The 17,598-nt window shown below is 49.3% G+C and overlaps 1 protein-coding gene across 2 annotated transcripts in view; it reads left to right on the top strand.

Annotated features, from left to right (window-relative positions):
- Positions 1–17,598, top strand: part of CLIC2 (chloride intracellular channel 2) — a 284,434-nt gene that overhangs the window by 61,386 nt on the left and 205,450 nt on the right. For both annotated transcript variants that reach the window (XM_069212163.1, XM_069212162.1), the window contains exon 2: positions 5,731–5,840. In XM_069212163.1, the coding sequence (XP_069068264.1) occupies positions 5,731–5,840 (110 nt within the window). The remainder of the gene's footprint in view (positions 1–5,730; positions 5,841–17,598) is intronic.

Raw genomic sequence — 17,598 nt, 5'->3', positions numbered from 1 at the left:
TTTCACCAAATTTTCCAGCACGGCACAGACGATGCGTCATTTGTTTCCACGCTATAAGGGGCTGCATTGTTTTTCAGGCGCACAGTCTTGGTTCCTCACTGTGATGAGGGGATATTTTGATGCCCAGGGAACATAGTTTGAAAATTCTTGGCATGCTGCTAGAAGGAGCAGGCACTGCATTGATCCTGTAAGCGATGCATCAAATTTTCCATTGCAAGGCAGGCTCTGCAACAAATTCTCCGAACGAAGTAGGTGCTGCATCATTCCAGTCGGCAGTGTGATGATTTCCCAGCCGTGATGCCGGCTTTGCGTCGATTTCTGCAGACTTTGCGTCGATTTTCTAAAAATAAGGAGTTTCTTGAAGAGATGAAGTCTTTGTTGTCCCTGAGACTTCAGAAACAGGAGGCAAGCTCAATCCAAGCCCTTGATGAGCACTTCCGGAGGCAGGCACAGTCCTTCCAGCAGAGTCAGAGGCCAACAGGGCAGCAGAACAAGCAGGGCAGGACTACTTCTCAGCAAAGAAATCCAGATGAGTCCTTTGGGTAGCCAGGCAGTTCCTCTGACAGAGTGCAGGTGTAGGTCCAGAAGTGTCTGATTTGGTGGGGTCAGAGACCCAGTTTATATACCCAAAATGCCTTTGAAGTGGGGGAAACTTCAAAGAGTGGGTTGTGAAGTGCACAAGTTTTCCTTTCAGCCCAGTCCGGTCTGCCAGGATCCCTGTTGGGGATTTTCAGTCCTCTGTGTGAGGGCAGGCCACTGGCTTTTGAAATGTAAGTATGAGCCCCTCCACCCTTCCTGCTCAGGAAGTCCCAGTCAGTATGCAGATAAATGCAGACGTGGCTGAGTGTCCTGGGTTTATGGTTGTCTGGGTGGAATGCACAAGGGGAGCTGTCAACCAGCACAGACCAGACGTGGATTGGAGACAGGCTGTAAGGCACAGATGTCAGTAAGTGCACAGTAATGCCCACTATCTAAAAGTGGAATTTCTAAAATAGTAATATCAAATCCAACTTCAATAGTAATATTAAATCCAACTTCACCAGTAAGCAGGATTTTCTATTACCAGACTGGCAATGCCAAACAAGACATGGCCACTTCTTCCAGATCAGAATCTACCGCTTAAGAGTATATGAGTTCAGTTCTAATGCTAGTCTATGAGAGGCACAGGCCTCACTGTAGTGGAAAATGAATTTACATAGTCCTAAAACCAGCAATAACAGTGTCAGGGAGGCAGTGGAGGGAGGCAGCCAAAATATTGGGGGATGACCACCCTAAGATTATCAGGTCTAACAGTTTTTGTGCCCTTTGCTTATACCTTTCACCTCTGTATAAGCTGAAGTGCTATTTTGCCTGTACCCTTCAATTGTGTAATAGCTGTGGTGTTAATTCACCTGTATCCTTAACCTGTGTATCACCCGCAGTATTACTTCACCTGCACCCTCCTGTGAAAATGTTGGTTACCAGTTGACTGAGGTGTGAACCCTGCCCAAGCAGCAACCACAATCCTTGTCAGTGTAAGGAGCAAATCTCAAATTAACCTCTCCTTAACCCCGGTACCTTGGCACAGAACAGTCAGGCATAACTTAGAGGCAATGTGTAAAGTATTTGTGCAACACTTTAAACAGTGAACCAGTGAAAGCACCACACAAAAATACCCCACACCAGGTTAGGAAAATAATGTAAAATGTAATAAATAAGACAAGACCAAAATGACAAAAATACAATCAGTAGAACCAGAATTATGATTTTTTTTTAAATAAAGGGACAAATAGCGCCTAAATGAAAAAAGCACCAACCGCAGCTTGCCGGTCACACTAGACCGGGTCAAATTCAAAGGTTCAGGCCAACCGCAGTGGAGTGCGGGTCGGATTAGCTCCAGATTAGTCCCACTGACGGTTTACTTTATCAAGTTTTGTGCCATAAGTCCCGTTTGCCTTGCACAGGGCCGTAAGGAGAGCGTCACAGGAGGCTTTGGGCATGGCGCAAAGAGCAGGCTGGGTGTTGTGGATGGGCAGGCTGGAGCATCACATTGGTGGTCCCCAGTGCTTAATTTGAGCTGGTGGTTTACGATGCTGGGCAACAGCACTAACGTTTCAACATCGGCTCCTTTGACAGTCTACCACATGATGGAGCTGTCTAATTTAAAGATGAGCACATCAACAGATGTTTGTTAAATCAATATACATTAAAAGCCAGTAATGCCTCCCTCCAAAGTCATTCTTATACCATTGGAGGCCTGGAATACTCTGCATTAGCACACGCAGAAATGTGGTGGTTAGTCAGTATGTTTGGTACTATTTTTGGCAGTGCTGGCAGAGGCAATGTGTGGTGCAAGCTGCAGTGGCCTCCTGACAAAGGCCCTGGCACTTATATTAACATATTAAGCACTGGTGGTCCCACATGAATGGTCAATGCTGCTGAACAAAGAGACAGGCTGCAGCGGCTCGCACTGGTTTTTGGTGCGAGCAGTGCGGTCTCGGTGCAAACATCATGTTCGCAGTCACAAAGAGCACAGAAGCTTGGTTTAAGCTTGGGTAACCACACCCAGGGACCGGGACCTGAGGGGCACCACTTGGGCGTCGGGAGTTCACTGCAGTTGGGTCCAGGAGCTGGCTGGGAAGTCTTTTATGTCCCAGAGGCTCAGATCAGGAGGCCAGCAGACTAGCCCTCTCTGGGGTCCTAGGTTCAAGAAGAAGCTGAAGGTCTAGTTCTTCTTCCCCAGGCAAGATGGCAGCAGGCAGCAGGTCAGCACAGCAGGGCAGAAGTTCCTTTAGAGCAGCAATCTAGCAGAGTGGCAGCCCTTGTAGCAGCACAGAAGTCCTTCTTCCTGAATGAGTATCCACACTTGCAGACTTTCTAATAGTGGAATTTTCAGAATTACAATTTAAAATCCGACTTCATTATGTTAGGATTTTAAATTGTGATTCCAGAGACACCAAACATGAACTGTTTACCTCTTCTGATTTAGAAATTACACTTATAAAATGTGATAAGGCAACTCCAATGTTATCCTATGGGAGAGATAGGCCTTGCATAATGAAAAGAATTTAAGATTCTTTTCACTATGAGGACATGTAAAACCTAAAAGTACATGTCCTACTTTTCAAATAGATTGCACCCTGCCCTCTGGGCTGTCCAGGGCCTACGCTAGAAGTGACCATATGTATTAAAAAGGAAGATTTGCACAAAAGGTTTATTTTGCCAGGTTGTCATGGCAATTTAAAATGCACAAATAGGCTCTGCATTGGCAGGCCGCAGACATGTTTAAGGTGCTACTCAAGTGGAAACCAGTGCTGCAGGCCCACTAGTATCATTTAATTTACAGGCCTTACAAACTTTAATAGGGCCTTAAAATTAAATATGCCAATTGGGAATAAGCCAATGTCACTTTGTTTTTATAAAAGAGAACAAGCACTTTAGCACTGGTTAGCAGTGGTAAAGTGTGCTAAGTCCTAATGTCAGCAAAAATGAAGTCTGAAGGCAACAAGTTAGGGAAAAACCATGCCAAGGATGCCAATTCTAACACCCACCTATACCTCTACATAAATGATGGTGTCCTTTGCTTCTACCCTTCACCTGTGTATAGTTTAAGGTGCCCTTCGGCTGTACCCTTTACTGATGTATCGGCTGCAGTGTTACTCTGCCTGTACCCTTCACCTGTGTATGCACTGCAGTGTTACTTCGCCTTTACCCTTCACCTGTCTATGCACTGCAGTGTTACTTCACCTGTACCCTTCACCTGTGTATGCATTGCAGTGCTCCTCCCCTTTTACTCTTCGTCTGTGTATGAACTGCAGTGTTACTGTGCCTGTACCCTTCTCCTGTGCATGCACTGCAATGTTGCTCTGCCTGTACCCTTCACCTGTGTATGCACTGCAGTGATACTTCACCTGTACCCTTCACCTGTGTATGCACTGCAGTGCTCCTCCCCTTGTACCCTTCACCTGTGTATGTACTGCAGTGTTACTGCGCCTGTACCCTTCTCCTGTGTATGCACTGCAGTGTTGCTCTGCCTGTACCCTTCACCTGTGTATGCACTGCAGTGTTACTTCACCTGTACCCTTCATCTGTGTATGCACTGCAGTGCTCCTCCCCTTGTACCCTTCGCCTGTGTATGCACTGCAGTGTTACTTCACCTGTACCCTTCACCTGTGTATGTACTGCAGTGCTCCTCCCCTTGTACCCTTCACCTGTGTATGCACGGCAGTGTTACTTCACCTGTTCCCTTCTCCTGTGTATGCACTGCAGTGTTACTCTGCCTGTACCCTTCACCTATGTATGCACTGCAGTGTTGCTCTGCCTGGACCCTTCACCTGTGTATACACTGGAGTGTTGCTCTACCTGTACCCTTCATCTGTGTATGCACTTCAGAGTTACTCTGCCTGTACCCTTCACCTGTGTATGCACTGCAGTGTTACTCTGCCTGTACCCTTCTCCTGTGTTTGCACTGCAGTGTTGCTCTGCCTGTACCCTTGTCCTGTGTATGCACTGCAGTGTTGCTCTGCCTGTACCCTTCTCCTGTGTATGCACTGCAGTGTTACTTCACCTGTACCCTTTACCTGTGTATGCACTGCAGTGCTCCTCCCCTTGTACCCTTCACCTGTGTATGCACTGCAGTGTTACTTTGCCTGTACCCTTCTCCTGTGTGTGCACTGCAGTGTTACTCTGTCTGTACCCTTTACCTGTGTATGCACTGCAGTGTCACTCTGCCTGTACCCTTCACCTGTGTATGCACTGCAGTGTTACTCTGCCTGTACCCTTCGTCTGTGTATGCCCTGCAGTGTTACTTCACCTGAACCCTTCACCCGTGTATGCACTTCAGAGTTACTCTGCCTGTACCCTTCACCTGTGTATGCACTGCAGTGTTACTCTGCCTGTACCCTTCTCCTGTGTTTGCACTGCAGTGTTGCTCTGCCTGTACCCTTGTCCTGTGTATGCACTGCAGTGTTGCTGTGCCTGTACCCTTCTCCTGTGTATGCACTGCAGTGTTACTTCACCTGTACTCTTTACCTGTGTATGAACTGCAGTGCTCCTCCCCTTGTTCCTTTCTCCTGTGTGTGCACTGCAGTGTTACTCTGCCTGTACCCTTCTCCTGTGTATGCACTGCAGTGTTACTCTGCCTGTACCCTTCGCCTGTGTATGCAATGCAGTGTTACTCTGCCTGTGCCCTTCACCTGTGTATGGACTGCAGTGTTACCTCACCTGTACCCTTCACCTGTGTATGCACTGCAGTGTTACTTCACCTGTACCCTTCACCTGTGTATGCACTGCAGTGCTCGTCCCCTTGTAACCTTCACCTGTTTATGCACTGCAGTGTTACTGTGCCTGTACCCTTCTCCTGTGCATGCACTGCAATGTTACTCTGCCTGTACCCTTCACCTGTGTACGCACTGCAGTGTTGTTCTGCCTGTATCCTTCACCTATGTAAAGTCTGCAGTGCTCGTCCCCTTGTACCTTTCGCCTGTGTATGCGCTGTAGTGTTGCTCTGCCTGTACCCTTTGCCTGTGTATGCACTGCTGTTTTACTTCACCTGTACCCTTCACCTGTGTATGCACTGCAGTGTTACTTGGCCTGCGCTCTTCACCTATGTATGCACTGCAGTGTTGCTCTGCCTGTACCCTTCACCTGTGTATGCACTGCAGTGTTACTGCGCCTGCGCTCTTCACCTATATATCCACCTCACTGTTACCCTGTGAGCTCTGTCCTGAATTGCCTCTCTCTTCCTCACAGGCTGGCCTGGATGGGGAGAACATAGGCAACTGCCCTTTCTGCCAACGCCTCTTCATGGTTCTCTGGCTTAAAGGAGTCAAGTTCAATGTCACAACGGTGGACATGGCGAGGTAAGGAGGGGGGCGCTGCTCAGGGGTGCAGGGTCCACACTTGTGCAAAAGGTTGTGCTTGCACGGCGGGGTGGAGAAAGGAGAAACATGTCTATCCATATAAAAGGAGAGACAGACCCCCAACTCAGGGAACCAAAGTCCACTCAATATGCAAGCCTGCCCGAGAGACTCACTGTCCCATGTGTATGTGGGGGTTCAAAGCGTGCCCGAGAGGCTCACTGTCCCATGTGTATGTGGGGGTTCAAAGCCTGCCCGAGAGACTCACTGCCCCAAGTGTATGTGGGGGTTCAAAACCTGCCCGAGAGACTCACTGTCCCATGTGTATGTGGGGGTTCAAAGCCTGCCCGAGAGACTCACTGTCCCATGTGTATGTGGGGGCTCAAAGCCTGCCCAAGAGACTCACTGTCCCATGTGTATGTGGGGGTTCAAAGCCTGCCCGAGAGACTCACTGTCCCATGTGTATGTGGGGCTCAAAGCCTGCCCGTCACTGTCCCATGTGTATGTGGGGGTTTGAAGACTGCCCTAGAGACTCACTGTCCCATGTGTATGTGGGGGTTCAAAGCCTGCCCGAGAGACTCACTGTCCCATGTGTATGTGGGGGTTCAAAGCCTGCCCGAGAGATTCACTGTCCCATGTGTATGCGGGGGTTCAAAGCCTACCCGAGAGACTCACTGTCCCATGTGTATGTGGGGGTTCAAAGCCTGCCCAACGGACACACTGCCCCATGTGTATGTGGGGGTTCAAAGCCTACCCAAGAGACTCACTGTCCCATGTGTATGTGGGGGTTCAAAGCCTGCCCGAGAGACTCACTGTCCCATGTGTATGTGGGGCTCAAAGCCTGCCAAAGAGACTGACTGTCCCATGTGTATGTGGGGGTTCAAAGCATGCATGAGAGACTCACTGTCCCATGTGTATGTGGGGGTTCAAAGCCTGCCCGAGAGACTCACTGTCCCATGTGTATGTAGGGGTTCAAAGCCTACCCACGAGACTCACTGTCCCATGTGTATGTGGGGGCTCAAAGCCTGCCCGAGAGACTCACTGTCCCATGTGTATGTGGGGGCACAAAGTCTACCCGAGAGACTCACTGTCCCATGTGTATGTGGGGGTTCAAAGCCTGCCCGAGAAACACACTGCCCCATTTGTATGTGGGGGCTCAAAGCCTGCCAGACAGACACACTGCCCCATGTGTATGTGGGGGTTCAAAGCCTACCCAAGAGACTCACTGTCCCATGTGTATGTGGGGGTTCAAAGCCTACCCAAGAGACTCACTGTCCCATGTGCATGTGGGGGTTCAAAGCTTACCCAAGAGACTCACTTCCAAGTGTGTATGTGGGGCCAGGGATTCTACCTGAGAGACTCACTTCCCTGTGTGTATGTAGGGGGGGAATTCTACCCGAGAGACTCACTACCCAAAACCTAACTGAAAGACTCACTGCCCCATGTGTATGTGGGGGCTCGAAGCCTACCCGAGAGACGCACTGCCCTGTGTGTATGTGGGGTCTCAAAACTTACCTGAGAAACTCACTGACCCATGTGTATGTGGGGGCTCAAAGCCTACCCAAGAGACTCACTGCCCAGTGTGTATGTAAAGGTTCAAAGCCTACCCAAGAGGCTCACTGCCCTGTGTGTATGTTCAAAGCCTACCCAAAAGACTCACTGTCCCATGTATATGTAGGTGTTCGAAGTCTACCCAAGAGATTCACTGACACATGTGTATTTGAGGGCTTAAAGCGTACCCAAGAGACTCACTGTCCCATGTGTATGTGGGGCTCTAAGCCTACCCAAGAGACTCACTGTCCCATGTGTATGTGAGGGTTCTAAGCCTACCCAAGAGACTCACTGTCCATTGTGTATGTGGGGGTTCGAACCCTACTCAAGAGATTAACTGTCCCATGTGTATGTGGGGGCTTAAAGCGTACCCAAGACACCCACTGCCCCCATGTGTATGTGGGGGCTCAAAGCTTACCCAAGAGACTCACCTCCGAGTGTGTATGTGGGGCCAGAAATTCTACCCGAGAGACTCACTTCCACATGTGTATGTAAGGGGGTGAATTCTACCCGAGAGACTCACTACCCGAAACCTACCTGAAAGACTCACTGCCCCATGTCTATGTGGGGGCTCGAAGCCTATCCGAGACATGCACTGCCCTGTGTGTATGTGGAGTCTTAAAACCTACCCGAGAAACTCACTGCCCCATGTGTATGTGGGGGCTCAAAACCTACCCAAGAGACTCACTGTCCCATGTGTATGTGAGGGCTCAAAGCTTACCCAAGAGACTCACTGTCCCATGTGTATGTGGGGGCTCAAAGCGTACCCAAGAGACTCAATGTCCCATGTGTATGTGAGGGCTCAAAGCCTACCCGAGAGACTCACTGTCCCATGTGTATGTGGGGGCTCAAAGCCTACCAGAGAGACTCACTGCCCTGTGTGTATGTAAAGGTTCAAAGCCTACCCAAGAGACTCACTGCCCTGTGTGTATGTAAAGGTTCAAAGCCTACCCAAAAGACTCACTGTCCCATGTGTATGTAGGTGTTCGAAGCCTACCCAAGAGATTCACTGTCACATGTGTATTTGGGGGCTTAACGCGTACCCAAGGCACTCAATGTCCCATGTGTATGTGGGGGCTCAAAACCTACCCAAGAGACTCACTGTCCCATGTGTATGTGAGGGCTCAAAGCTTACCCAAGAGACTCACTGTCCCATGTGTATGTGGGGGCTCAAAGCATACTCGAGAGACTCACTGTCCCATGTGTATGTGAGGGCTCAAAGCCTACCCAAGAGACTCCCTTCCCAGTGTGTATGTGGGGCATGGATTCTACCTGAGAGACTCTTTTCCCTATGTGTATGTGGAGGGCAGGAATGCTACCTGAGTGACTCAGTGCTCACTGCTCGAAACCTACCCGAAAGACTCACCGTCTCATGTGTATGTGGGGGCTCAAAGACTACCCAAGAGACTAACTGTCCCATGTGTATGTGGGGGCTCAAAGCCTACCCAAGAGACTCACTGTCCCATGTGTATGTGAGGGCTCAATGCCTACCCGAGAGACTCACTGTCCCATGTGTATGTGGGGGCTCAAAGCCTACCCGAGAGACTCCCTTCCCAGTGTGTATGTGGGGCCATGGATTCTACCCGAGAGACTCTTTTCCCTATGTGTATGTGGAGGGCAGGAATTCTACCTGAGAGACTCAGTGCTCACTGCTCGAAACCTACCCGAAAGACTCACCGTTCCATGTGTATGTGGGGGCTCAAAGCCTACCCAAGAGACTAACTGTCCCATGTGTATGTGGGGGCTCAAAGCCTACCCAAGAGACACACTGTCCCATGTGTATGTGAGGGCTCAGTGCCTACCCGAGAGACTCACTGTCCCATGTGTATGTGGGGGCTCAAAGCCTACCCGAGAGACTCCCTTCCCAGTGTGTATGTGGGGCCATGGATTCTACCCGAGAGACTCTTTTCCCTATGTGTATGTGGAGGGCAGGAATTCTACCTGAGAGACTCAGTGCTCACTGCTTGAAATCTACCCGAAAGACTCACCGTCCCATGTGTATGTGGGGGCTCAAAGCCTACCCAAGAGACTAACTGTCCCATGTGTATGTGGGGGCTCAAAGCCTACCCAAGAGACACACTGTCCCATGTGTATGTGAGGGCTCAATGCCTACCCGAGAGACTCACTGTCCCATGTGTATGTGGGGGCTCAAAGCCTACCCGAGAGACTCCCTTCCCAGTGTGTATGTGGGGCATGGATTCTACCCGAGAGACTCTTTTCCCTATGTGTATGTGGAGGGCAGGAATTCTACCTGAGAGACTCAGTGCTCACTGCTTGAAACCTACCCGAAAGACTCACCGTCCCATGTGTATGTAGAGGCTCGAAGCCTACCCAAGAGACACACTGTCCCATGTGTATGTAGAGGCTCGAAGCCTACTGAAGAATCTAACTGTCCTGTGTGTACGTGACAGTTTGAAGCCTATCCAAGAGACTCTGTGCCCTGTGTGTATGTGGGAGCTCAAAGCCTACCCGAGAGACTCACTACATAACGTGTATGTGAGGCTTCGAAGCCTACCCAAGAGACTCACTGCCCCGTGTGTACCCAAGAGACTCACTGCCCCGTGTGTATGTTAGGGTTCGAAGCCTACCCGACAAACTCACTGCCCTTTGTGTATGTGAGGGTTCGAATCTAACCTGAGAGACTCACTGCCCCCTGTGTATGTGGGGGCTCGAAGCCTACTCAAGAGACTCACTGCCCCCTGTGTATGTGGGGGCTCGAAGCCTACCCAAGAGACTCACTGCCCCCTGTGTATGTGGGGGCTCGAAGCCTACCCAAGAGACTCACTGCCCCCTGTGTATGTGGGGGCTCGAAGCCTACCCAAGAGACTCACTGCCCCCTCTGTATGTGGGGGCTCGAAGCCTACCCAAGAGACTCACTGCCCCCTGTGTATGTGGGGGCTCGAAGCCTAACCAAGAGACTCACTGCCCCCTGTGTATGTGGGGGCTCGAAGCCTACCCAAGAGACTCACTGCCCCCTGTGTATGTGGGGGCTCGAAGCCTACCCAAGAGACTCACTGCCCCCTGTGTATGTGGGGGCTCGAAGCCTACCCAAGAGACTCACTGCCCCCTGTGTATGTGGAGGCTCGAAGCCTACCCAAGAGACTCACTGCCCCCTGTGTATGTGGGGGCTTGAAGCCTACCCAAGAGACTCACTGCCCCCTGTGTATGTGGGGGCTTGAAGCCTAACCAAGAGACTCACTGCCCCCTGTGTATGTGGGGGCTCGAAGCCTACTCAAGAGACTCACTGCCCCGTGTGTACCCAAGAGACTCACTGCCCCCTGTGTATGTGGGGGCTCGAAGCCTAACCAAGAGACTCACTGCCCCCTGTGTATGTGGGGGCTCGAAGCCTACTCAAGAGACTCACTGCCCCGTGTGTACCCAAGAGACTCACTGCCCCCTGTGTATGTGGGGGCTCGAAGCCTAACCAAGAGACTCACTGCCCCCTGTGTATGTGGGGGCTCGAAGCCTAACCAAGAGAGGTTGCAGGACAGTCAAGGCCTCAGAAAATCATATGACTCAGCTGTCACCGCCTTACTCCCAGAGGCTAATTGTCACTGGGAGCCGGCAGGAGATGCTTTGATGTTGGGCGTGTGGTTCATGGTCTTGAGGCCTAGGAAATCCCAGTGACCACACCACAAGTGTGGCTTGGCTGCCTGACAATGTCGTGTTTCATAGCGCAGACTATGATTACAGGGACTTGCCATGTGAAACACGCTAATAGCCTCAAAAAAATCACATCATGAGGCTTCTTCGAGAGTGGAACCTGAGAATATTTGCCACGTCATCACTCACCCCTTCTAAAGGCTGCTGAACATGCCCTGTGAAGCAGGGATTGGTGCACAATTTGATTTGAGATAATTATATTCCTGGGAGACGCCTTACACCAAAGGGGTAATATTTTAGCAGTAAAACATGTTAATGGAAAATGGAATGTGAGTCCATTGCTGGACCCTCTTGGTTTTAGTTCGTAGGGAGACACCAGTACATACATTTTAGCTCACCCACATGCAACTTTAATACAGGTCTGAGTTTAACAAAGGGAACACGTAAATAACTACTTGAGTGACGCTGGAGAGAACCAGCTTATCTCCAGTGTATATGGGAAAACCAGAGTGTGTCCGCTTGACATGGGGCAGTGAGACTGTCCGCTGCTTGTCAAGGGGGAGCCAGAATCTACCCTTTGTATGTAGAGGGACAGCCAGAGTCCATCCTTTGTATGTAGAGGGACAGCCAGAGTCCATTCTTTGTATGTAAAGGGACAGCCAGAGTCCATCCTTTGTATGTAGAGGGACAGCCAGAGTCCATCCTTTGTATGTAGAGAGACAGCCAGAGTCCATCCTTTGTATGTAAAGGGACAGCCAGAGTCCATCCTTTGTATGTAGAGGGACAGCCAGAATCCACCCTTTGTATGTAGAGGAACAGCCAGAGTCCACCCTTTGTTTGTAGAGGGACAGCCAGAGTCCATCCTTTGTATGTAAAGGGGGAGCCAGAGTCCATCCTTTGTAAGTAGAGGGACAGCCAGAGTCCATCCTTTGTATGTAGAGGGACAGCCAGAGTCCATCCTTTGTATGTAGAGGGGGAGCCAGAGTCCATCCTTTGTATGTAAAGGGGCAGCCAGAGTCCAACCTTTGTATGTAGAGGGACAGCCAGAGTCCATCCTTTGTATGTAGAGGGGGAGCCAGAGTCCATCCTTTGTATGTGAAGGGACAGCCAGAGTCCATCCTTTGTATGTAGAGGGACAGCCAGAGTCCATCCTTTGTATGTAAAGGGGGAGCCAGAGTCCATCCTTTGTATGTAGAGGGACAGCCAGAGTCCATCCTTTGTATGTAGAGGGACAACCAGAGTCCATCCTTTGTATGTAAAGGGACAGCCAGAGTCCATCCTTTGTATGTAGAGGGATAGCCAGAGTCCATCCTTTGTATGTAGAGGGACAGCCAGAGTCCATCCTTTGTATGTAAAGGGACAGCAAGAGTCCATCCTTTGCATGTAGAGGGACAGCCAGAGTCCATCCTTTGCATGTAAAGGGAAAGCCAGAGTCCATCCTTTGTATGTAAAGGGACAGCCAGAGTCCATCCTTTGTATGTAGAGGGACAGCCAGAGTCCATCCTTTGTATGTAGAGGGACAGCCAGAGTCTATCCTTTGTATGTAGAGGGACAGCCAGAGTCCATCCTTTATTTGTATAGGGACAGCTAGAGTCCATCCTTTGTATGTGAAGGGACAGCTAGAGTATATCCTGCTCCGTTTATACACAAGACAGCAGCACACAAGCCAGGAGGCAGTACACGAGAAGGCAGTGCTGGGAGCTGGGACATGAGCTGGGAGGCAGTGCACAAGCAAGCAGAACATGAGCATGAAGCAGTACACGAGCAGGCAGCACATTAGCAGGGAAGCAATACATGAGTATTCAGTACATGAGCAGGAAAGCAGTACACGAGCAGGCAGCACACCTGCAGGGAAGCAATACATGAGTGTTCAATACATGAGCAGGGAAGCAGTACACGAGCAGGCAGCACACCAGCAGGGAAGCAATACATGAGTGTTCAATACATGAGCAGGGAAGCAGTACACGAGCAGGCAGCACACCAGCAGGGAAGCAATACATGAGTATTCAGTACATGAGCAGGAAAGCAGTACACGAGCAGGCAGCACACCATCAGGGAAGCAATACATGAGTATTCAATACATGAGCAGGGAAGCAGTAGACGAGCAGGCAGCACACCCGCAGGGAAGCAATACATGAGTATTCAGTACATGAGCAGGAAAGCAGTACACGAGCAGGCAGCACACCAGCAGGGAAGCAATACACTAGCAGGCAGAACACAAGGAAACATTACATAAGCAGGCAGCACCCAACCAAAGAAGCAGTACATTAGCAGGCTTCAGAACACAAGCAGGGAAGCAATACACAAGAAGGCAGTATACGAGCAAGGAAGCAGTACACGAGCAGACAGAACACAAACAGGCTAGCAGTACATGAGCAGGCAGAACACAAGCTGGGAAGCAGTATACAAGCAGGCAGTATATGAGCAGAGAGGCCGTGCACGACCAGGCAGAATGCAAGGAGGAAAACAGTACATGAACAGGCAGAACACAAGCAAGGAAGCACTACATGAACAGGCAGTACATGAGCAAGGAAGCACCACCTGAGAAGGCAGCACACAAGCAGGAAAGCAGTACACGAGCAGGGAGAACATGAGCAGAAAGTTAGTACACAAGGAGGCAGAACACGAATAGGGAAGCAGTACATGAGCAGGCAGTACACAAGCAGAGAAGCAGTACACGAGCAGGCAGAATGCTAGCAGGTAAGCAATACATGAGCAGGCAGCTCACGAACATGGAAGCAGTACACGAACAGGCAGTACACGAACAGAGAAGCAGTAGCCAAGCATGCATGACATGAGCAGGGAAGCTATACACAAGCAGGCAGTACAGGAGAAGACAGCACACTACACCCTGAGCCCTAGGCTGACACTTTTTTGGAAATGACAGTGAATTCTTCAATTTGCTTTTTTTAATCTTTCAATTAAATTGCTCAATGGGTGAAAGGCAACACATTGACAATTATAATAGCATGTTCAGAGGCAGCCCACTCTCACGCTGTACTATGTGTGGCACACATCAATACAATAAAATTCAAATACATACCTTTTAAACAAAGAATCACAGAAACCTAAATGTTGCAGCAGTCAGAGCACCAGTACAGTTTCAAAGCATGCATTTTAAAGTGTATAATCTGACTGCATCTGCCACCACTGAGACTAAGTATGCTGTAGATATTTAATTAGTTCCATTCTAGGATTAGTTCCTGGCACTTGTGTCAGAGTTGTGCACTCGTGCATGAGTGCATGTGCTCACAGCTCCATGTCCTAGGGGACATCTTCAGGCATGTGTAGATGTTAGTCCAACATCTTTGTGCATGCTGGTACTTTTCTTTTTTTGTTTGTTGATGTATTAGTAATCCCTGTTTGTACCGCGCTTTGTGGTATTGTACCTGTGTTGGTGAGACATAAGCATACTAGGGGCCATATTTATAAGCCTGTTTGCGTCGCTCTTGAACCACGCAACATGGTGCAAAAGTGGCGCACACCTTAAGTCAGATTTTTGAAGCTCAACATAGCTAGACTATGCCACTTTGCTTGGCTCTGAGTGGCTTCAAAAATCTGGAGTAAGGCAATGAAGTGCACATTGTTGTGTTGCCTTACTCGGAACTAGTGAGGCATTCCTGGGCATAGCATGGGTGTTCCCACACAACTCCCATGGATCTGGATGCATCACCAGACTTACAAGAACCTGTAAACCTGGAGAGATCAGGAATGTGCTGTATTCCTTGAAAATGGCGAAATACTGCCCTCTCCCTGTCATGCCCAGCAGTGCATCAAGGTTACTTGATGAGCTGCTCTGCACAACAGTCTGATACATATGCTCCTATATGTCTTTAGCAGGGCAGATATTGTTGCTACTCCCTCCCATGAGGCATCTATAATGAGAAAGGCTTCCTCGGCTGCTCCCTGTAGTTCTCATGTTTCTGCGAGAGAAGCTTGTAGAGCTCCTACTGAGGCAGGACTCTTGTTAGGAGGCGTCCCCGCTGCTTACTGTAATGCACCTGCTTTAGGAATCTGAATAACACGTTCACTGCTGCTTCGTATCTAGCACTGCTTGTATGTGAGTAGCTTGACCCGCTCCCACATGTGCTATACCTGGTGTGTGTGTGTGTGTGTGAGACACAGTCACTGCTGCTGCATATCTAGCACTGCTTGTATGTAACTTGACCTGCTCTCACATGTGCTACACCGTGTGTGTGTGTGTGTGAGACACGGTCACTGCTGCTGCATATCTAGCACTGCTTGTATGTGAGTAACCTGGCCTGCTCTCACATGTGCTATACCTGGTGTGTGTGTGTGTATGTGTGAGAGACACAGTCATTGCTGCTTTGTATCTAGCACTGCTTGTATGTGAGTAACTTGACCCGCTCTCACATGTGCTACACCGTGTGTGTGTGTGTGTGTGTGTGTGAGACACAGTCACTGCTGCTTCGTATCTAGCACTGCTTGTATGTGAGTTTACTTGACCCGCGCTCACATGTGCTACACCGTGTGTGTGTGTGTGTGTGTGAGACACAGTCACTGCTGCTGCATATCTAGCACTCCTTGTATGTGAGTTTACTTGACCTGCTCTCACATGTGCTATACGCAGTGTGTGTGTGTGAGACACAGTCACTGCTGCTTCATATCTAGTACTGCTTGTATGTGAGTAACCTGACCTGCTCTCACATGTTGTATACCTGATCTGTGTGTGTGTGTGTGTGTGTGTGTGTGAGAGGCACATTCACTGCTGCTTTGTATCTAGCACTGCATGTATGCAAGTAATGTGGCCTGCTCTCACGTGTGCTGCACCTAGTGTGTGTGTTTGTGTGTGTGAGACACATATACTGCTGCTTCATATCTAGCAGTCCTTGTATGTAACTTGATCCGCTCCCACATGTTCTATACCTGGTGGTGTGTTTGTGACGCATTCACTGCTGCTTCATATGTAGCACTGCTCCTTTGCCGGTAACTTGACCCACTCTCTTGTGTGCTACACCTGGTGTGTGTGTGTGTGTGTGTGTGTGTGTGACACATTCACTGCTGCTTCATATCCAGCACTGCTTCTATGACAGTAACTTTTCTTTGAGAGGGAGAGCCTTGTTGTGTTGTTACTTTGGTTAACACACTCTACTGCAAGACTTGAAGTGGATCCTGTTCCTACAAACTGTGATCTTAACACTCAATGAGCGGATCACAAACAACCAGTGAGGGACCGACCTGGCAGCGCTAGGGCACAGGGGACTTAGGACTTGGCCTGGTGACAGAGAAAGACTGAGAGCACAGGGGCAGAGGACAGCAAAGACGAAGGAACAGTGGAATGAGGGAAGGGGAGAGGAGCAAAAGAAAAAAGGAGGCAGGAGAAAGTCTTCTGAGCGGAAATCTAATGGGAAGTGAAAGAAAGGAATGTAAAGGACTAGAAAGAGGGAGAAAGAGGGGGAAAGAACCAAAAAGGAGATTTTATCACACAAGTGAAGGAAATATTTATATGGTATAGTTAAAGGTGATCAGCAAACTGGGACAGAGTGAACCAGTAAGATGGAGGCGTCAGGAAACAGGAGAAACCGAGGAGAAAGCAGGACTGTCAGTCACAGATGCAAAGTAATGAGAAGGGAGGGGCTAGGGAACAACATAAAGGTGATAAAGAGAAAATAAAGTAGAATGTCAGAATAAAACCTGAAAAGGTTAATGCTATAAGAGGACAGAGAAGAAGTTAGGAGGAACATTGGGGTGGGGAAATAGGACGTGATGGGGAAGGAAGTAGGGGAGATACAAAGAAGAATAGCAGGGGGTGTGGGGAGCAGGGCAGCTGATAGGGGGTCTTGAACATGTTGGTGAGGGGTAGAGGTGAAAGAACGGATCAAGAAATGTGAGTGCCAGGTCAAGTGGCAAGGTACATAGATACATTGCAAATGTACCTTTTTGTAGCACAAAGACAACACCTTGATACGTGCACACCCCTATGTCTGTGCCATGGACCCCTCCTCACCATCACAAGTCTCACCTTTTCGAACACTTGTAATAAAGTGCTGGAAGCCCCATCAGAGCATCGAGCCTGCTCCTGTCATTGTCACCCAGAGCTAATGAAAACAGCGCCACTTCATTTTCAGAGGTCAGGAAAGAAGTTTAAATAATATCCTTACAGAAAGACATGGTTCTGCCTTCACCTCTCCAAAGATTACAAATAAATAGGAATGGACTGATTATATAGCAGTTAGCTCTGACTCTCTGTAGAGTTTAGTTTGTTTGGCAAAAACCATTGCCCTGGTTTAGATGAGGTTGTGCACAGTGCAGCAATAATGGAGCTTGCTTGGGAATGTGTGTAGATGTGTGTAGTATTAGGGGGATCAGCAGACTGGCATCACAGCAAAAGCCATAACTGCTGCTGCCCCTACAAAACCTTTAGGGAAGAAGGCTAACATGTAACAATCTTTAGTCATGTAACCTTGGGATGGCCAAGGCACCCTTAGCAGTATTTCAGCAGCACCAGTGATGCACTGTGCATCACTGGCCATCACTTCCTCAGCAGGAACAACCCAGTCTTAGGTGTCTGACTAGGCACCTGACCAGTGTAGGTCAAGATGTAGTTACAAGGATCAGTGGTGTCCTCCTTGCCTAGGCCGGCTGA

This window comes from Pleurodeles waltl, chromosome 10, assembly GCF_031143425.1.
Source record: "Pleurodeles waltl isolate 20211129_DDA chromosome 10, aPleWal1.hap1.20221129, whole genome shotgun sequence".
NCBI classification, from domain to species: Eukaryota; Metazoa; Chordata; class Amphibia; order Caudata; family Salamandridae; genus Pleurodeles; species Pleurodeles waltl.
This window is presented reverse-complemented; position numbering and strand designations above follow the sequence as displayed.